The sequence below is a fragment of the Choristoneura fumiferana genome, chromosome 11 (genome assembly GCF_025370935.1).
Source record: "Choristoneura fumiferana chromosome 11, NRCan_CFum_1, whole genome shotgun sequence".
NCBI lineage: Eukaryota > Metazoa > Arthropoda > Insecta > Lepidoptera > Tortricidae > Choristoneura > Choristoneura fumiferana.
In genome coordinates this window covers 15,225,207-15,247,890 of record NC_133482.1, presented here as the reverse complement: position 1 = coordinate 15,247,890, position 22,684 = coordinate 15,225,207, and the positions used below count along the sequence as shown (strand labels likewise).

At 38.5% G+C, this 22,684-nt stretch overlaps 2 protein-coding genes across 2 annotated transcripts in view; both read left to right on the top strand.

The window, feature by feature from the left end:
* LOC141432896 (SCP2 sterol-binding domain-containing protein 1-like) overlaps positions 1–22,684 on the top strand; it is a 532,736-nt gene that overhangs the window by 56,669 nt on the left and 453,383 nt on the right. The gene's annotated exons all lie outside the window — the stretch shown is intronic.
* LOC141433012 (uncharacterized) lies at positions 1,145–8,574 on the top strand. The gene is made up of 5 exons (XM_074094850.1): positions 1,145–1,284; positions 2,568–2,725; positions 4,367–4,438; positions 6,169–6,275; positions 7,839–8,574. The coding sequence occupies exons 1-4, from the start codon at positions 1,145–1,147 to the stop codon at positions 6,258–6,260; spliced, it is 462 nt and encodes a 153-aa protein (XP_073950951.1). The 3' UTR covers positions 6,261–6,275; positions 7,839–8,574.

Sequence of the window (22,684 nt, the reverse complement as noted above, 5' to 3'; positions counted from 1 at the left end):
AGGGACTACAGGAATTCATCATCATCATCATAGAACATTCTTGAAGGCATCTAGTTGTTCAAGCAAGTTTTCATGTGGTAGAGCCTTACTGTAACCACTTGCTGACTGCAGTACAAATGGGCCGGCTTGACCGGAGTAGTACCAACCTCCATCTGAATACCGGCGTGAAATAGTACCTTTGCCCAACTCCCCTCCCCCCTTTTATCCTGCCCCCATACCGCCCAATTTAGCCCCCCCCCTCCTCCCTTTTAGGCCGGCAACGCACCCGCAGTCCTAATAATGCTGTAGGTGACCAAGGGCGGCGGTGATCACTTACCATTAGGTGACCCGCATGCTAGTTTGCCAGCTATTTGATAAAAAGAGTAGATTGATGACCTCAAGAAAAAACATTACTTTCTTTGGTTTGCCCTGACTTAAAAATACTGAATTTCATGGTTAATTGCACTTTATCGAAATGCTATTACTTATTCTTTGTAAATAAACATAAAAAAGTAAAAAAAAAAAAAGAAAAAGAATCATTATGCGTCATCGAGTTTCGAACTCCTTCTCTTACTACATACTTCTAAGAATTGGTACCACTGAGCCAAACTAGGTGGTCACGTGACCGCCCGAAATAGTCAATACCTTTTTACAACAGATTATATTTGACATTAGCTACTCACACCACAGTAAAATGGATCAAAATTTACTGCATCATACTGAAATTTAGGTATTATAGATCCTCTCCATTTTGTGATTTGCGACAACAATATGCCCATAACTAACTATCCTCAAAAAATCGCGTCGAAATAACGTCTGTGGAAGAAATATTGATGTACCAAAGTTTGTATGGAAGACGACGCACCTTAAGGCAAAATTAAAAACAAATAAAACTAGATAGTTGAGGTGCATAGGGGAAATCGTGTCTGTACCGTGACCATCAGTGGTGTAGCGGATATAGCACGCGGTACGGAATACCGAGGACCTGGGTTCGATTCCCAGTGATGGTTTTATTTTTCTGGTTTTTCTGTGCATCTATATTTCAGTTTGTATTTTCAATTTAAAATCAATATGTCAATAAAATTGAACCTTGACACAATGTTCATGAAGTTCAGTCAGAAAAGTTATCTATGTTTGAGATACGAGTTTTTTAATTAGTGACGATATGTGGATGCCAACAGGTCAGACGTTCAAGTGCCGCACGTCTTTGTACAAGCACTTGCGGTTCCACAGCGGACACATCTTCCAGTGCAAGTACTGTGACAAGCGGTTCGCCGAGCAATCCACCCTGAAAGTGCATTTGATGTGAGTAGATACCACCTATCTGGCTGAATAGGGAATATTACGCAAAGCTCTGCGCAGGGGGCGACACTAGCACAAACCGTAAACGGACCGCCATGACCATGGATGACAGATCATGACATACTTATTAGTAGGTAACAGGATATCATACCCGTGTTATTTTTGATATTCGTTATTTTTAAGGGGACAATCTACAGGGGAGCCGTGGTGGCTGAGTGGTTTGACCTATGGCCTCTCATGCAGAGGATCGTGGGTTCAAGCCCCGGCTCGCACCTCAGTTTTTCGAAATTCATGTGCGGAATCACATTTGAAATTTGCCACGAGCTTTACGGTGAAGGAAAACATCGTGAGGAAACCGGCACAACAAACCTGCGAAGCAATTCAACGGTGTGTGTGAAGTTCCCAATCCGCACTGGGCCCGCGTGAGAACTACTGCCCAAGCCCTCTCATTCCGAGAGGAGGCCTGTGCCCTGCATTGGGACGTATATAGGCTGGGATGATGATGATGAATCTACAGGTCAAATTAAGTAAATTTCTCTAAGACACTAGTGGCCTGACTTACTGTTTAAAAGATAATCAAGAGTTAAGATAACTTTTTATTAGCAGTAACACAGCGTCAAGGTCCTTAATTTTGATGTTTTTTCAAACTCCATAATTAATCCGTGTTTAATTCACACATATCGTCACTACTTTGAAAAAAGCTGGTACTTATCTCAAAATCGATGATCTTTCCGAGTGAACTTAATGAACATTGTTTTAAGGGTCAAATTTGTTGTCGTATTGATTTGAGATACGAGTTTTTTTTCAAAGTAGTGACGATATTTAGCAAAAGAAAGTTATATATGTGGATTTTTTTGATGCTTTTCTCGTCAATGTCAAATTTGTTTATTTTACAATTTAAAAATTAATGAATGTGAAACTATTAATGCAAGAAAAAATATTTTTATTTTCGTTTTTTTTTTGTAATTCGCGTAAAAGTTAATTATCAGGTACCTAGTTTATCAATGAACTGAGTCGTCTCCGAAGTTAACGGATATCAAAAAAACACGGTGTATTTACATCGATAGAAACGATAGAGCTACATTTCCAAAAAAATAATTGAAATAATATGATATTATGACATCCTATGGACATTTAAAAGACATTTAAGACAATCAAAAAACTGTTTACGGTTTGTGCTATTGCTGCGTTCTGACGGCAGAACATTGCAGTGATATTCCCTATAGACCAAAGAAACCGCAGATAAAATTCTATAATGATGCATGCGTATGTTGTTACGTCGCCAGAACCCACAGCTTGTCAAACGCGAGGCCGTTCGACTGTTCGCTGTGCGAGCGCAGGTTCTCTCAGAAGGCGGCGCTGAGGAAGCACGAGCGAGCCATGCACGCACCCGAGCGGCCCGTGCTGTGCTGCAAACAGTGCGACAGCACCTTCCTTTACAAAAGTAAGTCGTACAGTCACCAGCATTAATATCTGCCACAGCGAAGCGTGCAAAAATATCTGACACGTCCTTCCGGCCCTAGAAATAGAGTCGTATCAGATATTTATGCACGCTTGTTGTGTCAGATAATGGTGCTGTTGACTGTACACCGTAAAGTGCCCGGCCACAAGGATTGCACATCGGTCTTTGGAAAGAGACTCGGCTAATTTCGGGTTCGTAGAACGTTGTCACACACTACTTATTACGGTTGTCAGTCGTTGTGTAGGTGCAATAGAGTAAAGAAAGAAAAGAAAGAAAGAAGACATTTATTCCCATTCACAAAGACACAAATACAACCAAATTTAAAAATACAAAAAGAAAAAAACACAAAAATGAAAATACATACACGATTTACGGAGTACGGACGCATTTAGATGAAAATATATAATAAAGGGTTGTTGAAACCCCACAAACCTTTAAATTGTACGATGGCGTCTTTAGGAAAAAGAGGGAACTATCCTTTTTCTAGTAGCTGCAACGGATATCCGAAGATCTATAGATATCCGAAGTGAACATGTCATTAATTTGACGTAAACTAATTAAGTCCATAAAGGTGCAGCGGTGCACTATTTATTTGATAAAAAACGTCTGTGTAAAACAGCCGATTGTCTTTTTTCGAAGACCGATGTGCAATCATTATTGCCAGGTACTGTACTTATTTATATTGGGAAACAGAGCCAGGGATATACTGCCGTCATAACGAAAAGGGGCACAACTAACATTGCCTTAAATACATATTCAGAATCAGGAAAAAAAGGCTCATCTGTCTGATTTTCTGTTCATTTCTTAGCCCATATTGTTAGCCCAAAGTGCACAAATTCCTGAGATATTCAGATTTACTACTAGATTTATTAAAGAAAGAAAGAAAGAAAGAAAGAAAATAATTTATTTATAACAGCAATGACACATAATTAGTAAATATAACAAAAAGAAGTGTTGCCGCTATAAAAAGGTCCCGGCTCAGCATATCGCTGGTTGAAAACCAGCACTGGTCTTCCGCCGGGCCACAGGAGAGTGAAATTACGGAAAGTCACACAAAACAAAACAAATACAAAAATAGCTACGAGACTAAAATATAAGTTGGCTGTATAGCCCACATTATCATGGCAACAGTGTAATGAAAAAGATAAGAATAATTTGACATTGACATATGACAATTACAATTATGGCATCAGCAGACAACGCGAAATAAAACCAGAACAATGTTGATCGCCAACAAAAAAAAAAAATTAAAGCAAACATCTCTCAATTTCAGTATGATTACCTTGACAAAACTATGGGATATTAATATGACATTAGTAGTACAGTCGAGTTCATATAGGTACTAGTGAGCAAAAATTTGATTAAAAATATCTGAACATGACTATTGTTAACGGCGTAGAAGCGTGTTCAGATATTTTTGATCAAATGTTTCTTCACAAGTTTATGAACTCGACTGTACAAAGGTTCCAACTCCAAGTACTCCGCAGAACCCGCCGGGAGAATGCATGCTCCTTTCCCGAGAATCTGGTGGAAATACATAAAAAAAATAGAGATACAGACGAATACTGAACCTCCATGTTTTGAAGTTGGCTAATAATACTGAAGCACACGTTTTCGTTGCAGTTTCCCTGAACAAGCACATACTGCGGCACCACTCTAGTACACGATGCAATTTGTGCGATTCAGAATTTTCTGGTAAGTTTTTTTTACCTATGTTTCATTCAAATCGGTGCAGCCGTTTTTGAGATAGTGAACTTTGAAATGATAATGTCAGGGGTTTTTGAACTTAAAGTTGGTTAGGTTATGACCCAGTGAGTACGAAGCGCGAGCGAAGCGTGTCAATTTCAGCTGTCTGTTCTCTGCAGGTCACATATAATCTCAAGTGGTTCTCGAGAAGTTTTATTAGCAGGTTCGATTTTTGTCGATGTACCTAGCTCAGGGCTGCCCAAACTTACTTGTACAGTCGAGTTCATAAAGTTGTGAGCAAAAATTTTATCAAAAATATCTGAACACGCTTCTACGCCTAATTTTTTTGCTCACAAGTTTATGAACTCGACTGTACTGTGACGCCCTTCGGACTTTGCCATTTTTTTACGACGCCCCTCAACCCAGCCCTAAAAATACTTAGCAATTTTAGCACTAGCCTGGTAAAAGGTTATCAGAAAAACAGGATTTGGACATTTATAATTTTTGTCCGAAAATAAGAACGAAATCAATACATATGCATAAGAAATAAAAAGAGATCGACCTTCGACGCCCCTGGAACAATGTTACGTCGCCCCGGGGCGTCGCGATGCACAGTTTGGGAAGCCCTGATTTAGCTGTTGAAAAATTTCAAAATTGAGGAGCTTAGGGGATTTTGACGTAAACATTTCGTACCTTCGGTAGAACAAGGGCTTGATTTCACTTTTATAAACTTTTTTTCGATTTTTAGCAACCTGTTGTTCTACTGAAGATACTTTAAAACTTTAAACTTTAAACTGTTTATTTCAATAAAAATTGCATAATTAACTTGATTAACCTTAGCTTCTAATCTTAAATTAAAAAGATTTTTTGAGTTAAGGAGTCTCTAAAATTTGTTTGTACAATGTGATCCTAATATAATCATTCTCATATTGCTATACTCAATTTATCTTGACATTCAGAACTTCACGGTGAAATTTGCACACGCTTTTAAACGAAGCAACGAAACTATTAAAAACTGTGTTAATTTTTACAATAAAAACATAACAAATGCCGCTAATAAATGTACATGTAGGTATTTTTAGTCCAATTGTGTTCGAAATACTGAGAAACGTGTGTTACAATACGATTTGTTCAGTTTGTACACGTTCGGCCCCGGCAACGATCCACTAAGCTCTTACGCTTCGCCTACGCATATCACACAGCAGTCACTTCTATGCCAGTAACACGTATACGTGTCACAGACGTAATACATTCCGGTGCCAGTGACACAATGCCTGTGACTTTTTAGTTCTTACTCCTATGCCAGTGACACGCATGTCGTGTCGAAATAATTCGTACCTCCTAAAGGCTGGGCATAGCGTAAGGGCTTAGCGGAACGTTGCCGGAGCCGAATGCGATCTACTAAGCTCTTACGCTAGGCATAGCGCATATCCACAGCAGTCACAAATACGTGTCATTGGCATAGGAGTAAGAACTAAAAAGTCACAGACGTTGTGTCACTGAGGCCGGACGCGTAAAGCTATGTAAAGACAGACTCACAAGGTCACAACTTAGAGAGTCACTAGTATAATTTGGTACCATCAGCCAAATAAGTGGTCTATAAATTTTCAAACAAGTTCCTATCAAACGAATATGTCGCTAAAGTCGATTTTTCAAGTTGACAGACACGTCTATTGGCATTATGTTTTATGACATGCAAACGATTATTAACTGTATTTAGTTTTGGAACTTTTTTTTAGGTATAAAAGCACTAGAAAGACATTTAAAGACCCACAAGCAAAACAAGGCATTTTCATACGAAGCTGAATACCTGGAATTTGATGATTTATAAGCAGGCGTTGTACAGGTTGGTATTTCAAGTCTTAAAAGAATAATAAATTCCGAAGATAACGGATTAATATTCAGGAGCCCATACGGCAAGTAACACCTCAAAGTTACACTATGGCGACAATTTAATGATTAAGGGCTGTTTCACCATTCACTTATTAGCGTTAACTGGTGGTTAGGTGTGATGCCGTCTCTATAATTATGTTTTGTTCGAAAAGACGGAGACGGCATCACATTTAACCGTCGGTTAACGCTAATCAGTAGATGGTGAAACAGCCCCTAAGAAAAATATTTTCCTGAAATGGCGAAATTTTGTTGACATTTGGCCATTTTTTTTTTACATCAGTATTGCCATAATAATCGGAAAGATCATACCGACAATATGAGAGTTTTGTGGGATTTGATACTTACGTATTAATTGTGGAGATGTGCCTGATACGTTTAGAACCAATTCGTGGATCTTTCTAAATTTTACGGAAAGCCCTCTATGAGCTCCGCAAACGGTAAAAGTTCGGGTTTCTCGAGCTCGCCTTGAGAATGAACCACGGGTTGATTCGAAACATGTCGGTCATATCTGGACTACATATTTTAACAATATACACCGTGTTTTTCTTGATTTCGACTAATTTCGATTTATTAGGTAAAAACTTGTGGTAATTGGGATGCACCAAAAAAATAACCTATAGTTTTCATTTTATTTTTGGAAAGAATAGGATATTTTAAGATCCCTTTTTCATTGATTTTGAATTTGGATGAGTATTTAATTAATTTTTTTTACGAAATACGCTGGATGACGTCACAGTGAGACAGCCACGTTCCATTGCCTAGAAAAATTCAGGTCGTACATAACATAATCTGTATTACAATTTGACAATTATTCAAGCACGGCTTAGAGTCCTAAATGAACCGTGAAAAATAGTTTTATTTAACTCTCTTCTTTTAGCTTCGATTATTCCTGTTTATTTAATGGTGTGATTAGTAAATAGATATTTTTTTATTAAAATCTGATATTTAAATTATTTTGTATTTACTTGTAACGTAGTAATTTAATAATTAAATTTGTAAAAATACATTGGAAATACTCTTATTCATTTCGGACTTTACGATAAAAAAATGACAACTGTTTAAGGCCGGGTGCGCATCATGTGATTAAAGTTCTATCTTTGTCACTCTTTGCTATTATATTAGTGTCCATTACTTAAATTTTGTTTATTTAATTCTGTTTATCACATTTTTGTAATCTGATTTCTGAAAACGCTTTTTTTGTAATCTGATTTCTGAAAGCCTATTTCTCCAAATGGTTTTCGATTTATTATATGTTGTCAAAAATTGGGACATCCCAATTAAATTTATGGCCAAATAAAAAAAAAACATACTGTCTTAATAAACTTTACGCCAAAATCTGTTCTAAAGAATATTGTCATTTTATGAATTTTGACAATCGATTTCAGTACAAATTCTTAGAAATTGTCATTTATGTACATATTATACTGTAATATTATATTGAATAAATAAACTAAACTAAGTAGGAAGCTTTCAAGTTTACATAATTTAGGAAAATTAATGGCTGTATTTTTTTTAGGTTTTCAATGCTCCAAGCAATGGTGTACCAGCATTACAGAAAACGATTTAATTGTATTTTACAAACAATTTGATAAATGTATGTAAGTTTTTTGTTTTTTCTTTTTTATAGTTTGATGAGTATGAAATAATAAAGGTTGAACACGCCAAAACTTGGGCCCACAAAAATTGATAAATAAATATAACAATAAATAATAACATTATGCTCTCCATACCATTGTAGTCTGTTGGGTTCTTAATTAGCCTGTATTATTTTGGTTAACATACTCAATACTTACTGTTAGTTTTTTATTGAAATAATGAGCTGTCATTATACTCTGATAACATCTAACGATTCACGTAGACTATTATTTATCTTGTTAATATACTTTGTAAAAATACCCTCACAAAAAGCATTAAAAAATTTAATGTCTACGTTAAATAAAAAATTAAAATAAAAACATTAATTCTCATACAATACGAGTATTTAACATTAGTTTATAAGGCGAAAATGTTACTAACTACTACAGAAATTGTTTTGAAAATAAACATTTTTATTATTTATTATTTTTATATTCGCACCCGCAGTCCTAATAATGCTGTAGGTGTCCATGGGTGGCGGTGATCGCTTACCATCAGGTGACCCGCAGGTATTTGATAAAAAAATGAATGTCAAATTTAATAAACTTTAAAATAACATTTCGTATTTTAAGATTGGTTTTTTGGAATATTTTTGTATTTTTTATTTCAATTTCAAATTTTTTGTTACTTTAACGGGTCATCCCGTAAATCCATATCGAAATACAAACTGAATATAGATGCACAGAAAACCAGAAAAATAAGACCAGCGCTGGAATCGAACCAGGTCCTCGGCATTCCGTGCCACGTGCTATACCACTACACCACCACTGGACAGTGATACAGACACGATTTTCTATTTTTTTATTTGAGAAATTCGATATTTCGTATTTTAGTTAGTGTCTGCACAGTAAACAGCACAGTAAACAGTAAACCATGTATCGAACTTTCATAAGACTGCACCCTCATTAGGAAACCTTTCGTCGCCCAGGTCCATATTTTTGGGAGCTCAAAGACCGATTTTCCTTCTCCGCCTTTCTTTTCAAAATCCTTTTTTACTCCAGTAGTATTCCACAGGCCGCAGGTCGACTATTTGGCACTGCACTATTTCGTACTTTGGGGACCACTAGGTACAATCCCGTTTGAGTTGTACCAATCCATTACTGATTTTGCGTAATGGCAGCTGGCTAAATCTGGCCAAAACAGGGGCGGTGAGTCGTGTTTTCTTACACAAGGCAGCAAACGCTGCCGATTGATAAATATCGCCGTTTATTGTCCAGGTAGTAATAAACGAGCGACTTTTATTCCACAGTAGGTACATATTGAAAGAAAGAAGAAAAGAAAGAAAGGAAGAAAAGTTTATTTTGGCTCCAAAAATGTACCACTTAAAAACTAAGACTAGAACTAGCACTAAAACTATGTTACTAGGTGACACGGCAGGATACCAAAAAGGGTCTCCCTCAGCATGTGTTGCCGCACATTATGTGCAGTAACGCTGGTTTTCTGTGGAGCCCAAATTGCCTGCCAAAGAAGGTCGTTTTTTGGGAATTTTGATAGTTTTTTTAGTTTACAATCTTCGAGAGCTACTGTTAGACTTTGACTGGTGTAAAACTCTTGCCCAGGAATTGGTTTTAAGTCCGCTTTTATGTATGTTTCGTCGTCCATCACAACGCATTCAAATTTCGTAAGGAAATTTTCATTATAGTTTTCGCGACCGTTTCTTTGCCGTTTCTTTGTCGGTACTTATAGCACACGGCACGGAATGCCGAGGACCTGGGTTCGATTCCCAGCGCTGGTCTTATTTTCTGGTTTTTCTGTGATTCTATATTTCAGTTTGTATTTTCGATACAGGTTTTACGGGATGACCGTAAAAGTAACAAAAAATTTGGAATTGAAATAAAAAATGCAAAAAGATTCCTAAAAAAATAACAATCTTTATAAGTTCTGTTTTGAGTCGATCTGGTGCGGCCTGGGCTTTAGAACTTCTTAGTCTTGCCCTACGTTTCACTTTTTGTCCATAGACACACACATACACACACACACACACACACACACGCACGCACGCACGCACGCACGCACGCACACACACACACTCACGCCTCTATTCCCAAAATGGGGTAGGCAGAACACACGTCGAAACGTTACCGCTTCGGAGCTACTTTTAGCAATTTTAGGTTTTAAGTTTGACAAAAACGGTACAATAGTGACAGAGACTTTTTCACTTTTTTACATCACGAGATTTGAGGCAAAAATCTTTACAACAATTTCTTCCTTTTTTTTATTCTTGACTCCTTACAACCCCCACCACTTCCACGCTTTCTATATATTGTCAAGCGTTCACGGAACGTGTTTAATATGCGACAAACCGTAGATTGTGGACATTTCAGTATTTTCGCGATATCTCTGTAACTAAGCATTATATTTTTTACATGTTTGCGCCGCGAATCGGCAAGCGTGGCGTAGGACGCCCTCAGACTAGGTGGAGCGATGATCTTCGCAGGTTAGCTGGCAAGAATTAGATGAGACTGGCCGAGGATCGTGCTCAGTGGCGTACAACTGGAGGGGCCTATGTCCAGCAGTGGACTAAGATAGGCCGATGATGATGACATGTTTGCGCTGTTGATTTTGTTTGCTCGACATTTTGCCAACGAAAAAATAAAAAAACTGTCGTCATATTATAGGCTAGTTCTTTGTGAATAAAAAATAGTTTACAAAATTTGTATAATTATCTCCATTTTTGGCGTAAAAATAGTAATTTTCGTATGCCCAAGTTTTGGCGTGTTCAACCTTTATACCATACCTCTATAGTTTAGGGATTATTCAATTTGTCATCATGTTTTAATAGAAAGATTAATTATCTGCATGACTGTGAGACTCAGACTTATTATGCACGGGTCGCTCACGTATTTGTAGTCGAGATATGTCCGACTTGTTTCGAACCAATCCGTGGTGTTCGTCAAGGTGTGCTCCAAAATCAAAGAGGTGGACAACCGCCTCGACTGCAAAAATATCTAAGAGACCCATGTATTTAATTCTCATGTGGAATATTGTTAAATATGGTTTTATTTGTGAATTAAACCAGTCCTATTGACTTATTGTGGTTTTATTGAAATCGATGATTAGATATCGTCGGTGTGATACTGCAATACCGCGTAACTAGCATTTTCCATAAGGTATAATTTTCACTGTACTAACAGTACTAACATTGTACTGTTCTGACCTTATGGAAAATGCTAGTTACGCGGTATTGCATTAGGTATCACCGACGTTATACCAAATTTTGAATTTTGTATGTTAAAGATTCTGCAGGGCTCCACCAAAGTACTAACCATAATAATAGTAGATTGTTCAACATGGGACTAAAACAAGCCATAATGACACGAGATGTAATGCCACCCGATCAGAACGAGGGTGGCTATAGTTTGAGTGTCATTATGGTTGTATAGTCTCGCGTTAAACACACTTCTTTTCACTTTGAATGCGAGAAAAAAATGAGATCCTATACTTACGAAATTATAATAGATATTTTTTTTACAATGTAAGTATGCTCAATACGAGTACCTAATGGACATCTGTTCAAAATTCAAATAGCAAAAAAAAATATTTTTTTTGTAAAGTGACGCTTTCATTGCTTGCATATTTAGCCAACATATTCAAACTTGAAAACTATTTTAAGACTAATTGGACTAGGCATAATAAAATGAATTCATCCTTAATATAATTAAAGGTATTCATTTTCGCTATCATTAATCGTGTTTTCCGATTTTTTATTTTTTTATATTTTTGCACAGATGTCATTACGAGGTTATTTCCACGCCCTAAAAATTGTGTATAACGATCATTGAAAATGAAGATAATCATCTATTCACAAACGCCGTGATATAGGTGTTTTCAGAGTAAACTAAAAAAAAAAATACTTTAATCTCTACAGATTAATAAAGAGCTTTAGTCCCGCCCGATATGTTGAGATTAAAGTAAAATTTTAAGAGCATAAGTGAAAATAAAAATGATTCGATGGCGTAATGAAAATACATAGAACAATACTAAGGTACAGACTGAAACCTATAAAATGCAAATCAATATTATGTAGATCAGTCAGTCAACTTTTTCTAGTTTGTTATTCTGTCCCGTTGTACAAGAGACAACAGTGAGAGTTTATCTTAAAAAAACTACTAAAGCTAGTAATGTACCTGTGTACTTATAAATAAATAAATATCATGGGACACTTGACGCCAATTGACCTAGTCCCAAACTAAGCAACTTGTACTATAGATACTAGGCAACGGATAAACATAGGTACTTATATAGATAAATACATACTTAAATATTATTCATTCAAATATCTGCCCCGGCCGGGATTCGAACCCGGGACCTCAAGCTTCGTTGTCAGGTTCTCTAACCACTAGGCCAGCCGTTCGTCCAGTTATGAAATGGTCCATAAAATAATGGGCTTGTAACTATGGCAAAAATGTACGCTCGTAGAATTTTAACCACAGAAAGCAGAAACTCATGGTTTTAAAGAGTTGTCCAGGGCAATCATCATCATCTTTATCGTCATATCAGCCGTAGGACGTCCACTGTTCCCCGCTCCCCCCCATAATACTCGTAAATACCGATCCCCAGTTGCTTCGTTAGGAAGCGGCTTGCATGCACCGTGAACCAGTGGATTTAACATAATACAAGATGAAATGCTCCTATTTAATTAGGTTCCTACTTAAGGTAATTTTGATGTTCGGGAAATATATTAAATTTTACAGTTTTGATAGTTCCGTTGGCAAAAAAGTTTGAGAACCGCTGCTATAAAAAAAATCCGAGCACAGCTCTCTCCATTCCTTTTCGAATTGGCATCAACCCTCCCCATCGAACTGGCACCCCATAAAGCATCTAAATATTCATATTTTCCACCCGAAAAAATATAAAAATTTCCTCATACGCTTGACGTGAAGACGCGTCGTACAAAGCGGAGCGAGTAGCGAACAATACGCATTGGGCGCTGTTCGCGCGTTAAATAAACCAGGGCCCAATTGCATAATAAAGTACAAGCTAATAGTATTAGTGAATTTCAATACAAAATCGCTAATAATATTAGCTTGTACTTTGTTATGCAATCGGGCCCAGGAGACCCATTCGAAATCGAAGGAATATACATACATCCCACTGCTGGCTTCGGAATGAGTGGGCTTGGGTCGTAGTTCCCACGCGGGCCCCGTGCGGATTGGGAATTTCGCATACGACATTTAATTGTTTCACGGTTTGTGCGTTCCTTCACAATACTTTTCTTCGCCGTTAAGCTAGTGGTAAATTTTAATGTAGGGTATTAAGTAAGACTAAGGGGCTGTTTCACCATCCATTGATTAGTGTTAACTGACGGTTAGATGTGATGCCGTCTCCGTCTATTCGAACAAAACAAATAGAGACTGCATCACATTTAACCGCCAGTTAACACTAATCAATGGATGGTGAAACAGGCATCTAGATGAAAAGCGCCCTACCACTGTACGTTACCTTCGGCACTTCCTGCCACGTACAGTGACATTGTGGAATCAACTTGCATTATGACTATACGAGCCAATATGGAGCTGCGCTATAAATTCGCGTGATATTTCTATTCTTCTTATCATTATCAATGTGGTTAACTTAAATATAACAACTGTATCCTGCAGACAAACTGTGAAAACAGTTTGGCAGGGCTATGTGCAAAAATAACTCTGAAAGAATGTCAAATAAATTATCTTCATTCATTCCAATTCAGTGATAAAACCTAGTCAGAACAAAAAACCCTAAGGATCTCTATGCAATCGAACGCCCACTGGTTATTATAGCTACGGATATTGACTCGGCAATACTCGGCCGCAGCGCTGTTATTCTTCCATCAGCCACGCCACGCCGAAGATAAACGAGGAATAATGGTTTAACTTTCGTCTGTGTTCTTTCATTATCCGCTGGGATATAGTTGGAATGCTTGCGTCACTGTCCCACTCATATTATAAATGCGAAAATTTGTAAGTCTGTCTGTTTTGTACCCCATCACGTTAAACCTCTGAACTGATTTAGATGGAATTCGGTATACAGATAGCTTGAGGCCCGGGGAAGGACATAGGATAGTTTTATCCTGGAAAATTGCATAGTTCCCGCGGGAGAGCGATAAACAAATCTACGCAGACGAAGTGACGGGCATCAGGTGCTCCATTAAGTTTAGGGTAAAAGGCTACAATAGAGTTCTCATTTATAAAGGAGACCTGTGCCCAGCCAGTGGGACTTATCGGCTGAGATGATGATGAGAGTTTTCTCTCTAGGCAGATGGCCTGAGGACTAGAGAGGGGCAAATCCAGATCCGAAGCCCTTTCGAACCCAGCCGAGTATTAAAAGAGTTACGACAATGGACTTTATGTACAGTCACTAGCACCAATATCTGACACAACAAGCGTGCATAAATATATGACACGACTCTATTTCTAGGGCCGGAAGAACTTGTCAGATATTTTTGCACGCTCCGCTGTGGCATATATTAATGCTGGTGACTGTACAATCCATTTCAAATTTAAATATAAGAGTTACGACGATGTCAAATTCAAATGTAATTAACCCGCACGATCGTATCAGCTGGGTTCGAAAGGGGTAGATACAAAAGAGTTAGAATAGTCAAGCGGATCTGAATTCCTTATCGGCTCTTTTCAAATCTTATCGACTCCGAGGAGTCCCGACCATCCCGATCGAATCGATCCGATCGGCCTGAGACCAGCGATTCAGTACACACTTCGCTTTTCTTTAATCACATCGGATCAAAATAGTTTCAGCTGCTTCAAAATAGAAAAGTCTTCGTGTATTAGAGACCTTGCTGAGAAAATAATAATAATACAGGGATGTATGGGGTCCCTTAGTTACAAAACTAAACATTTAAGTACAACGTGGCCATTTTTGCTGATAGGGCCCCATCAAAAGAATTTGCCACGGGCCCCAGATGGTATAGTTACGCCACTGACTTTACGGATATCCACCATGACCCACCTCGTGTACTTTTCAAAAGTATCATGAAATAATTTATATCACTCGCCCTAGATGGTACAGTCGAGGAAACTGAATAACGTCCTTTTCATAACCAATTTCGCTATGATTTCTTTGTGATGTAGGTATATCAAATTTCAAGCCAATCCGACCACTGGAAGTGGATCAAAATTAATTTGGAAGATTTGAAGCCGACAAAAAAAATAACAACCAGGACAAGCTAAATAAAACCCTGTAAAAATTGGCCTCCAGCTTTTCAATCCCGTACGTGCGATCGAGAGCGCGCTACAGGGGGGCTACTTCGAAATTCGAAAATAAAATTGAAGTTCGACCCGTACCGTCCCTCTCACTCTCGTGTTAAATAATATAAGCGTCAGCGGGACGGCAAGATATGAAGTTTGAATTTTGCACTTCGTAGCTACCACGAAACTCGAACTCCGAAGTTCGTGTCGTGCGTTCCCTCTGACACTTATACTATTTAATACGAGAGCGAGAGGGACGGCACGATACGAACTTCGGAGTAGGTCCTCAGTCTAGTTCCCAACAAGGCTCCTACGATCGCTATGAATAATTGAAGATTGGCGCACTTTCCTAAACAGAATATCGCGGGTCCTCGAACGGTAAGTGGCAAAGTGCTGGCTGCATCCAATTATATCCCAGACTGGCATCTCCATTTCAAATCATCTGATTTATTTGCGTAGAATATGGTTGGATATATTACGGGGTCGTAGAACCCGCAGCAAACGTACTGACGCAGTTAGAACGTTTAGTTTTGAGGTTATACAAAGCATGTGAGTGGTTAAGGTTCCATAGCCAAAATAAAAAGGAACTTATCGATATTTTGGCCATTTTCGTTTGTTTACGTCGAAGACTGTAAAACTTGGTTTATACCTGCAAGAAAAATCGTGCAACTTGCAAAAATTTGACGCGTCCAGTTTATTTTTTTCACTGCCGCCCTTTGGAGATGCTTTGTATATATAAACTTTTTGAAATACAGCCTTTTGTGATAACTTCCTTGTAAACGAGCGAACTAGGAACAAGAGCGTTTTCAGATTACCTATCCGATCCCGCCGATTCCGATATCGGACGAGAAAAATGTATGAAATATGTAGGTAACTGTCTTTCAGATTATCCGATCCGATATTGGATTATATTTCATAGATCGCTGCTTAAATACAAAAGGGCTAACTACCTCAGATCAAATAATTTTATTTGATCTGAGTGCTACAAATAAAATTTTTTTTTTATTGTAATAATTGCATGTTAAATTAAGCATTTAAAATGAAATTATTGCGACAGATTTTTTTTATTTTTATTTGTGGTCCTTTAAGCAACGAGGTACATTTTACTTGCCCCGATATCGTATCGGTGTCCGATACCGATATCGGATCGGATAATCTGAAAACGCTCTAAAATCGTCTTAAAATATTCACGTGCCGAACATAAACAAGCCTAACCGAACCAATAATTGTACGATCATTCGGCCGGCAGCTAGACAAACACAAAATGGCTGCCCAAATAGAACCCAATCTGTAACACGGCAACTACCCACAAAGGCACCAATTCCATTACTTATTCCAAACAACTTTTTATTTGCAACACGTTAAATGCGTTCGGGAAGTTTGCGTTTGCTTAGGACTGGCCAAATAAAATAAGCTGCTTTAGTTTTATAAACAATCCAGCAATCGCACAGGACTACTTAAAGGTAGAACAGAAAGGTCTTGTTTTGTTTGGCTTTGCGTTAGCCGAGTGCTCGGTGCATGTCAAATCATAGGGCAGGAATTAGAATATGGAGAAAGTAAATAGGAGCGTAGTGTTACTAATGTATTTGTTTTATTGGTTTCAACTAGATATATACCTACAGTATGTTTCTTTATTTCCGTTAACTTTGACATGCGTCTCAGTGTATTGATAGAAACATAAACTACCTACTTACTTACATGCTAAAACGGTGGCTAAAACAATTTTTGCCAAAAAAAAAAAAAACTTCGAAACACTCCTGTAGCTTTTCAGGTTTTTTTTGTTAAATTGTGTCGAATGAATATTTAGATATTTGATGTTCTATGTGTAATGACAATGACTAGTTATTAGGTACATATAACGCCTAAATCGTTTACGAGTAGACAATGTTATAAATGAATCATTTTATCCGGATATATTCATAAGAGCAGGTCAAAGTTAACCAAAGTAATAAATACGGCCCGATTTGCTTCCCCTCATTATTTTTGAAACTAATTGCGAACAACAGAAAAGTGGGTTTTAGAACAGCGACCTCACAAAAAACGCACTGGTAGGTTACCAGTAAACTTGGTTAGGTTAGAACAGATCGTGACCCCATACAAAAACGAACTGCTCTACCAGAAAATTAATAGGTCCGATTAGTTTGGTTCACGTTACAGTTTATCATGTTTAATTCAAATTTTGTCGCACATGTTTAAGGCAAATTTATATTAAGATTGTTTTTTTGGAATCTTTCTGTATTTTTTATTTCAATTCCAAATTTTCGGTCATCCCGTAAAACCTAAATTGAAACAAATTGATAAGTAGGTAAAAATTTGGAATTGAAATAAAAAATACAAAAGGATTCCAAAAAACCAATCTTAATTTGATTGCTTAATAACGATATCTCTTGTTGTCCGTGTTAAGTTTCTAAATAAGAAACAAACAAGCTGAGATTGTGGTGCATAGCGGAAATTCGTGTCTGTACCGTTGTCCAGCAGTGGTGTAGCGGTATAGCACGTGGCACGGAATGCCAAGGACCTGGGTTAGATTTCCAGTGCTGGTCTTATTTTTCTGGTTTTTCTGTGCATCTATATTTCAGATTGTATTTTCAATGCAAATGTATATATAAACTTCATAATCTTTGCAACTTGTTTTATTACTTTAATCCAAGTCTTCCAAGACGTTATATAAAATACCTTTTTGATTTGATTAATTTTACGTCATTTATCACATTTTAATTTGAGTAGATACTTAATATAAATGGTTGAACAATTGGTATACAATATCTGGAGTGATAACATTTGTAGGTATTTTCCAGGGATGGCACACATGCTTTCTTTTAATGGTTTATAGTTATCTTATCATCGTCCCATTTCTGAAAGGGCCGGTAATTCCTACTGACATTATTATCTAGTTCCCGATAGTTTAACGTACCTACTCCATCTAAGAATGGAAGTGTAGCTTGCGAGTAGGTAAGTGATTCAAACGAACTGTCATTTATTGAATCAGGCGTTACTTTGCGGTGAGGTAGCGGAGGAGATAGATATGGCCTAAAACAATTATTTTGCTCATCATTGCTCATCCAAAGCAAAGCAAAAGCAAAGGTCGCCGGGTCGCCGGTGAGTAAAGTAATTGTTTTAGTTCAGAACTACATATCAGTTGGCATAGTTCAGTAGCTCCTTTCGGATCTAAATGTGTTAGTGTATCTTTTAACTTGCACTAGCAAGGCAAAAAGCTCGATTGAGAGCGATGAGCCGATGAGTGAATGATAAAATATGCGAGCCGATATGGACCCTTTATATACTTAAAGACCACCATTTTTTTTCATCATCATCATCATCATCAGCCGGAAGACTTCCACTGCTGGACAAATGCCTCCCCCTTAGAACGCCACAATGAACGACAACTCGCCACTTGCATCCACCGGTTTCCCGCCACTCTCACGATGTCGTCAGTCCACCTGGTGGGAGGCCTGCCAACGCTTCGTCTTCCGGTTCGTGGTCGTCACTCGAGGACTTTTCTCCCCCGACGGTTATCTGTTCTTTGAGCAATGTGGCCTGCCTATGCCACTTCAATTTGCATATTTTTCCAGCTAGTCAGTAACTTTAGTTCTTCGACGAAGTTCCGTATTCCGTCCCCCGTTCCGTTTTCCTTTTTTGTAACGTGCTGAAAATGCGCCTCATGCATGTCCCCCGCTCGAGGCAGCGGGTGGGGTCTGTCGGGCTCTCCCCCAAGAGGGGGCATACCGACTAAAAACAACACGACCTTACCCTCTCGGCCCATAAGCGGACCACGGGCCACGGGATCGCGAACATTTCACCGCGACGCCACCAAGACCACCCAAGCCAAGCCAAACCAAGTCTAGCCAAGTGGTTAAGAAGGTGTACTGCCCTCTGGGCAAAATAATTGTTTCATTAATTTCCCAACTATCGAATTTCTCCGAAACCAAACATTTTTCTCAGTGTATTTTCTTTTGGTTTTATAGAGCACAGTAGGTTAGGTTAGCTTTGTTTTATGAAAAATCCGAAAATAGTTTGGTTTTTGGAAGAAATATGATAGTTGGAAAAATTAACATTTGGGAAAAAAAATGTGCGAAACGGCAGAGATCCTGACTACGAAGCTTGGTCCCGGGTTCGATCTCCGATCGGGGCAGATATTTGTATGAATAATACGAATGTTTGTTCTTGAGTCTTGTGTGTTTAATATGTATTATGTCCTTGTTCAACCAGTATACCTACTTATTTTATCCCTGAGGATTCGAGTCTTATTATAACGTTTTCCCTGAGCGACTTTGAACTGTTAACAAGCGCTGCAGTTCAAAACTTACGGCAAACAGTTACGGAGCGAAATGAGATTGTTTTATTGTCTGGCTGTAGTTGGAAAAGAGCATTCGTTTGTTATTTAAAAATAACTCGAAGGTGTTCTACCAGCTTCTACTACAGAACAGAACTGCAGTTTTTACTACTGCTTGCTGGTCAAAAAATAAGTAGAAGATTCAAGCCTACATCGATTTTCACCGTTTAGTATATTAGAAAATAATACAAATCATTTATTTCGGACTTCGAATCCATAGTGTTAGTAGATACAAATTATAATTTTATCGCTATGGTTAATATTTATAATTAATTACACTAGCTCAACTTATATAAATAAATAAAATTTTATAACAAAAAATTGGACCGACTACAAAAAACCATGAAAATAATTTTCTACCAGTCCGAAGTCGGTCGGTGCCTCAGCACGAGCCAGCAGGAGTGGACCTATAGTCTCCTCTCTCTACCTCACCTATATACGCACTTTATATTGGGCTTCAATCACTCCTGCTGGCTCGTGCCAGTGCCAGCATATTAGAAATTGTTTTGCTGAAATAAAACAGCGCTTACGTTGATATAAAATTTGTTCTATTTATTCGCAGAGTGCACAACAGAGTTGGCCCTGTGAATCGTATGTATAAGTATAGGAGGGCTTGGGTCTGTCTTTTAAAATTTGGCGTTTGAGATCGAGTGCTGTCAAGCGGTTCTTTTCAAAAGTGCCAATCTATCTGCAGATGGTAGAGCGCCACGAAGACCTGTTCGAAGCAAGCTCCTCTCAACTTGTAGGATCAATTCCGCTGGCGTTAAGGTGCCCCTTGAGCACGTCCTTGAGCCCGGATGCTGACCGCCGTGCTTTCGTTTACTTTGAGCCATTTCTGAATAAAAGACAGCTTTGGGTAACCGGCGATCATCCATACGCAAGACGTGTCCACACCACCTGAGCTGGCGTTGCACGAGGATAGCTTCCATGCCGTGCATTCCGGAGCGACGCAGGACCTCACAATTAGAGACATGATCGTACCAGCCCAGATACAGTATGTTATATGAACATTAAGTTAAATAAAAAGCTCGTAATATAATACTACGTTCCGATACTTCACTCCTACCCGCCCAACGACGCGCTCGGTACACGCACCTCATTACTCGATGCTCAATCTCGATGGCATCGTGGCAGAATACAAAACACAAATGTTATCTATAAACGAAATGTCTGTCGGTGAAACCCTTTGATTTTTGAAACGAGAACATCGATATTGAAAGGCAAATGGAAGCGCACTTCTGAATTTTTCGAAATTACGTTAGAAATTTAACCACAAGCTTTACGGTAAAGAAAGTATTGTGAAAGAACCTGGACAAACATGCGAAGCAATTCTATGATCCCACTAATATTATAAATGCTAGAGTTTGTACTTAAGTCTGTTTGTTTATTTGTTTGTTACTTCGTCACGTCTAACCCATTGAACCGATTTAAATGAAATTCGGTATACAGATAGTTTGAGTCCCGGAGAAGGACATAAGATAGCATGCTGCATGCGGCGGCCGCAAAAGTGTAAAGAACACGGTAGTCGCCGCATTCGGCGAGCGACAGCTGCAACCGCCTTAATATGGCCGCCGCAGTAGACGGACAGACTAATGTAAAGACGACGGTCGTTCGCCGCAGTAGTTTGAAACAAATTCGGCGACCGCATTAGGTGAACGACGCAGTGTAATTGCCGCTTTATACTACGAGCGTGAGAGGGACGGTACGATACGAACTTCGATTTACGAATTTCGGAGTAGGCCCTCTGCTACTTTTGAAAAACGAGTGAATCCGTTAAAAAATCTAGTGTTACATTAATAAAATTCATAAATTCATGAGAAGCAGACATCGGGAGTCATCAAGTATTCATGTTCCTCCTCGTCATCACAATATTGGAATTTCTTTGCATGCTAATCATCGAACATGGTATAAAAGAACCGAGATAATACTAGTACAGTAAGGGGCATAGATCTATACAGCCATAGCGTCAAATATATGTATACATCGACTTTATGGCTAGTGACAAAGTGTAGGCCACCAAAACTTTATCATAGGAGGTAGGTAAATAATCGTCCATAACAATGTTACAAAAACGTGGTCTACAAACGTGGTTGGTGGTCTAGTGGTTTGACCTATCGGCTATCGCCTCTCAAGTAGAGGGTCGTGGGTTCAAACCCTAGCGCGCACCTCTGAGTTTTTCGAAATTCATGTGCGAAATTACATATGAAATTTACCACGAGCTTTGCGGTGAAGGAAAACATCGTGAGGAAACCTGCACAAACCTGCGAAGCAATTCAATGGTGTGTGTAAAGTTCCCAATTCGCACTGGGCCCGCGTGGGTTCTACGGCCCAAGCCCCATTATGAGAGGAGGCCTGTACCCAGCAGTGGGACGTAAATAGGCTGGGATGATAACAATGTTTATTCAACAACGTAAAATGTCATTATGACAAATTCTGTGATGGCCTAGGAATCAAATCGGTTGAATGTATAGTCGAACCAACTGAATGGTGACCCACCGTGAAGTCTTTTCGTACAAAAAGTCATAGTGACATCGCATTGCTTGACAGGGGAAATAGGGGAATTTATTATGATACTGTGGGAACCACACTGGTGGGAACGTTTTACGATGGGTCAGGAATCAAATACGGTTCTACTGTACAGTCAAGAAAACTGAATCGCGTACCATGGTGGAACCTTTGTGCTACTGCTGTCATATTGAAATTTCATACATATTCCACAGAAATTGTAGCGAAATTACGCGATTCCTTCACAAAAGTATGGATGTGCATGGCAGCACAAATTCCACCCTGAGGCCTACCTTCTTCTTCTCTTTTAAAATATGGCTTTTCTGTCCTAATTAATAGGACAATTTCGCCAGTGTCAAGGTATACTCTCTTTGAGAGGGACGTTGTACGGTAATTGTAGTTCTTGCAACTTGATAGTAAAATTCCAGAAAACACGTGGAGACCACTTGCGCATTAAAAAATGTTAGACACGAGAGCAATACCTATAGAATTTTGGGATCACTGTTCACTGTAAAGGTTAATCGCCGCATAAAACACTATCAAAATTATACTTCAACTAGCCAAAGAATCAGAAATAGCAAAATTAGATATTGTCTACATCCGCCATCTTCGAATGCTACAAATCTAATCTGAGGCCTACCTATTGCCTAACGTTTCTGGCGCTCGTCGTTGTATGCGAAATCTGTCATTTGATTGCGATCGCAA